The sequence below is a fragment of the Tupaia chinensis genome, unplaced genomic scaffold (assembly GCF_000334495.1).
Source record: "Tupaia chinensis unplaced genomic scaffold, TupChi_1.0 Scaffold000704_1, whole genome shotgun sequence".
NCBI classification, from domain to species: domain Eukaryota; kingdom Metazoa; phylum Chordata; class Mammalia; order Scandentia; family Tupaiidae; genus Tupaia; species Tupaia belangeri.
In genome coordinates, this window is record NW_006160227.1 from 12,930 (window position 1) to 18,033 (window position 5,104).

The 5,104-nt window shown below is 47.8% G+C and overlaps 1 protein-coding gene across 1 annotated transcript in view; it reads left to right on the forward strand.

Annotated features, from left to right (window-relative positions):
• HRH1 (histamine receptor H1) overlaps nt 1-1,936 on the forward strand; it is a 3,538-nt gene extending 1,602 nt beyond the window's left edge. Inside the window, exon 2 of the mRNA XM_006160635.3 lies at nt 1-1,936. This exon is cut by the window's left edge and continues 3 nt beyond it. Within this exon, the coding sequence (XP_006160697.1) occupies nt 1-708 (708 nt within the window). The 3' untranslated portion in view covers nt 709-1,936.
• The last annotated feature ends 3,168 nt before the right edge of the window (nt 1,937-5,104 follow it).

A 5,104-nucleotide genomic window follows, 5' to 3' on the forward strand; every position in this document is an offset into this window, starting at 1 on the left:
GGGAAAGAGCCTCTCTGGGCGATTCTGAAAAGGAAGGCGAAGGATGATGGTGGTGGACCTGTCTTGGAGCCACCATCCCAAGACCCTGAGGAGATGGAATCCCCGGTCATCTGCCATGAGGAGGATGAAGAAATGGCCAAACGCCACAGCCTCCCACTTAACGTTCTGCAGACTCCGACTGTGGAAGAGGGGACGAGTGGGGATCTTGATGCCACCAACGAGAGCCAGTGCCAGCTCAAGCGAGACGGGCAGAGCCTGAACATGTGTAAGGTCAACGAGATGTCAGAGGAGCAGACATTGGGTGACAGCCAGTCCTTCTCCCAGACAGACTCGGACACCTCCACAAAGCCAGCACCGGGCAAGGACAAATCAAGAAGTGGGTCTGCCATAGGCCTGGATTACATCAAGTTCACGTGGAAAAGGATCCGCTCACACTCGAGACAGTACGTGTCCGGGTTGCACATGAACCGTGAACGGAAGGCCGCCAAACAATTGGGTTTTATCATGGCAGCCTTCATCCTCTGCTGGATCCCTTACTTCATCTTCTTCATGGTCATCGCCTTCTGCAAGAACTGTTGCAATGAGTCTGTGCACATGTTCACCATGTGGCTGGGCTACATCAACTCCACCCTGAACCCCCTTATCTACCCACTGTGCAATGAGAACTTCAAGAAGACGTTCAAGAAGATTCTGCACATCCGCTCCTAAGGGAGGCGCTGAAGAAATGCAACCAAGCGATGCTTACAATGTCTAAGAGGGAAAAGGAAGGATCGAGGCCTGTGTTGTTGCCAGGCACTTGGGCTTCGTGCGGTCAAAACGACAGTCTTCCGGGCTGGGTAGTTTGGGAAGTTCGTAGGCACCTTTGGAAGTACAGCGGATGGCGTGGTCAGCAGAGGGTCGGAACTTGGAGGAGAAAGCAGCATTCTTGCAAGAGAAGGAAACCTGGGTAGAGCTCACCTGCCCCCTCAGGCACTGTGGGAGCCTCAGGCTCCAGTGAATCAGGAACAGAAGTGACTTATGGAGTCAGTCTCGCTGGAGAATTAAACAGAACTCTTGAGCCTTCCTGAAACAGAGCAATCTAACTGTGCAGAGACTTCAGACATTCAGTCACTGTCCCCTTCCTAGGCTCACCTGGAGAGGCAGCTATTCCACGGTGGCCGCCGCTTCTCAGAACACCTCTCTCCCGAGCCTCTTTTGTAGCTTTCTCCAGAACCAGTGTCGGAACCGTCTGGAAATTCTGCCTTATCGTTTCCTGCTCACACATGTCTTAGAGTTGATAGGAAATTAACGCGGCTTGCATGTCCATTGTTTTCAACTCTGAATTTCTTTTGGCTGTTAAAAAGAAAAGTGACAAAAATTGCCTTCAGAGAGAGAGAGAGAGAGAGAGAGAGAGAGAGAAATATTTATGAATGCTTCCATGTAACAAACAAACAAACAGCGAAACGAATGGGGGAACAAATCCATATCGCATGAGGGCTATCCAGCTTTATCGCATTTAAGCCCAAGGACACTTATAACAGGAGGGTGGTGTCAGAAGGCTGGTGTTACTAGATCCAGTTCACAGAGGAGCACCCTGAAGGATGGCCAGGTGACATGAGGTGTCCAAGGTCACATGACTAGTTATGCGAGAAAGCTAGAATGAAAACCCTGTGGGTTCCATTTTCTCCAAAAGGCAAAAATGTGTCCTGTTAAGAACACACACACACACACACACACACACACACACACACACACACTCTGTTCCTGAGAGTGATGGCAGTTCTGAACATATTATGGAACAGCTGACATGGCCACAGAAGGGACATGACCCTTTGAAGGGACAGCGTGCAGTTTCCAGAGTTCTGCTGTGTGTGTCAAAAAATCACTTTGTCCTTCTATAGTCACACCTCTTAGGTAAAAGCTAGCAACGACATGGGAACATACAGGTGTGGTTGGTGTTCATGGGGCAGTCTGATTGTGGTGTATGTTTAAAAACCTGTTCAGGCAAACAGGAGTACCTGTACACGCTAGTATTTCATGCTTGTGTTCCTGTCTGCATGATCTGTTACGATGAAATATTTTTTACCTACCTAAACAAGATGTTGGAAATCATCCTGTCATGTGATTGATTCATTTCTGAGTCTCTTGAACTGAAAAGATGTATTCAACTGTCCTGTTGAATGTTAAAGAAATTTCATAGAGAATTTCTCCTTGGTTTCTGGCCACATTTGTAAATGTCTTTAGAACAGAACTTACTTTTTATAAAAAGCTTTATTCTTGCTCTGTTTTGCATCCCCAAAAGTTCTTCTTGCTCGAAATTCGGGTAGCTTAGAAAGCTTTTTATCTTGGCTTTAGAAGTTGCAACATTTCTGTTTCCAGATCAGAAACATTTTCCCAGGGAGCCAGCAGATGGTGGAGCGGTTACATCTTTGGACTCCCACATGGCTGACCGTGGTTTGAGTCCTGGACTCGGTGGCTTGAAAATCACACCAGGAGTGTATGCATACATGCCCAAGATCCCAGGAGGAGAATGAAGGAGAAGAAACTGTGGCATGGCCACCCCCCCGGGGGGGTGATTTCTCACCTTCCCTCTCACTGTCTCTGTCTTGCCAGTGAACGCACTCACTCTAAGGCAAAAAAAAAACCTTTAAAAAAAGAGGGGGAGGACCAGCAGATGGTATAATGGTTCCATTGCTGGACTCCCACATGGCCGACAATAGTTTGAGTCCCAGACCCAGAGACTTGAAACTCCCACTGGGTGTGTGTGCATGTGTGCCCAAAATCCCAAGGAGAACAGAGGAGAAGAGATTGTGGCATAACCAACAACCCTCCTCGGGGGGAGGGGTGATTTTTCACTTTCTGTCTCTCTATTTTTCTCTGTCTTTCTGGTGAGTATACATGCCTTTTTTTTTGTGTTACAAACACCAAAAAAAAAAAAAAAAAAAAAAAAAAAAAAAAAAAAAAAAAAGGAAAGCAAAAAGAAACACTTTCCTGGGATGCCAGTGAGAGAGACCTCTGAGAGATCCCTGTGAGAGAATTGTCTCCCAAAGGCCCCTGGGATTGAAGAACACCTAAGAAGACCCTTCCACACAGACAAGTGGCTAGGTTCCCCTGCTTTATATCGGGGAACAACTGAGGCAGCTCATGGAGAGAAGTGGTTATGAGCGCTGACTCTGGGGCCCAGAGACCTGGATTTGACCCTGACAAGGACAAGACATGGTCAATAAACCGAAGTCGCCAGAGTCTAAGCAAGGAGGCATCATTGCCTGCCGTGTCTACAGTGTTTACATGGTGTCTGGTGTACCTGGTACGCAGGATACTGCGCATTTTTTAAAACATACTGAGCACAGAGGGGCCAGCAGGTGGCATGCTGATTAAGGTGCCGGACTCCCACACAGCCAACAGTGGTTTGAGTCCTGAACCTGACAACTGGCTTTCTCACTTTCTCTCTTTCTCTGTCGCTCTCTCTCTGTTGAGTGCATGTGCCCTCTAGTAAAATTTAAAAGTAATCGGCATCAGCAGGTAGCATAGTGTTAAGGTGCTGGATTCCCACGTGGTCATCTGTAGTTCAAATCCCAGACCTGGCAGCTTGAAACTCACTCCAGGTGAGTGTGTGCGCATACCCAAAATCCCAAAAGGAGAATGCAGGAGAAGGGACCTGCACGGCCATTTCCCCTGGGGGGAGGGGGTGATTTGTCACTGCCATCTCTCTATCTCTCCAGCAAGTGTACATGCCCCATCGCATGTTACTTTCTCTGGAAAGTAATAATAAAAAAAGAAAAGAAATATTCTTTCAAAAAAGTATTGGGGGCCAGTAGGTGGCATGGTGGTTAAGGCACTGGATTCCCACATGTCTGACCATGGTTTGAGTCCTGGACCTGGAAGCTTGCTTTCCTGCTTTCTCTTTCTCCTCTCTCGCTCTGTCTCTCTCTGGTCAAATTAAAGAAATAGTTATGATGATAAGAAATGAAATGAGGGAACCAGCAGTTAGCGTAATGGCTATGTCGCTGGACTCCCACGTAGTCGACCGCGGTTCGCGTCCCGGACCCGGTGGCTTAAAACTCACGCCGGGCGCGTGTGCATACGTGCCCAAGATCCCGAGAGGAGAATGGAGGAGAAGGGATTGCGGCGTGACCATCCCCCCTGGGGGGTGATTTCTCGCTTTCTGTCTCTATGTCTCTCTCTGTCTGTCTGGCGAGCGCACGCGCCCTATAGCAAAAAAACCTCTCCAAAAAAAAAAAAAAAAAAAAAAAAAAAAGAAATGAAATGAAATAAAATAATTCTTAAAAAAACTATTGAGCACACATGAGTGGGGTTCACCACTTCCTGTAACCTTTACAGAACCCTATGAGGGAGAGGTCCTTGTTTTTACAAATAGGCTAACCAAGGCACAGAGGGGTTAAAGAAATGCTCTGGGGCCCGATTCTGGAATGGGCTTCCTTTCCATCGAATGAACCTGCCCTTCCTGCTCCTGGCTGAATGACTTACTTGAATTGATTGTCTCTTTTGGCAAATGGACGACGGAGCAGAGATAGCTTAGCTCCTGCCCACTGGGGAAGAACCAGTGGCTGGTGGCTTGCACAAAATCCAGATGGAGCTGGGCTTTCTGCCCGGAATACTAAATACCGCCTCGGTGAAGGGGAGCGCAGAGACCTTGACGGTAGGTGAGAATCTTGGAGACTCAGAAGCCCCTGCCCGATTCTTTCCACGGGCTTACAGCTCATTAGCATCAAGCCAATCGTTGGACCAATGTGCCAGACTTACCAAACGATCCAGCATTAGCTTCTTTGTAACCATTTGGCGACATTTACAAGTCGTATGATCTGAAGGGTTTTTTTTTTTTAATGCATTAACTAATTTTTATTTTAAAAGTGTATTCATGATAGGGTGCAGGGAAGAGGAGAGGAAGAGAAGTCCCTTGCACAGAATCTGGCTGCAGTCCCCTTCCTCCGGTCCTTCAGGTCTTTGGGTCCTAGGCACGCGAGTGCATGCCTTGCAGGCTGCCCGGCCCAGGATTCAAACCCTGGTTGCCATGTAGAATCTGGCTTCTTTTGAGCAGCACATCACCACCTGCACCACAGAGCTGGCCCTGGCTGAGGTGGTTTTATTCTGTTTTTTTAGAATC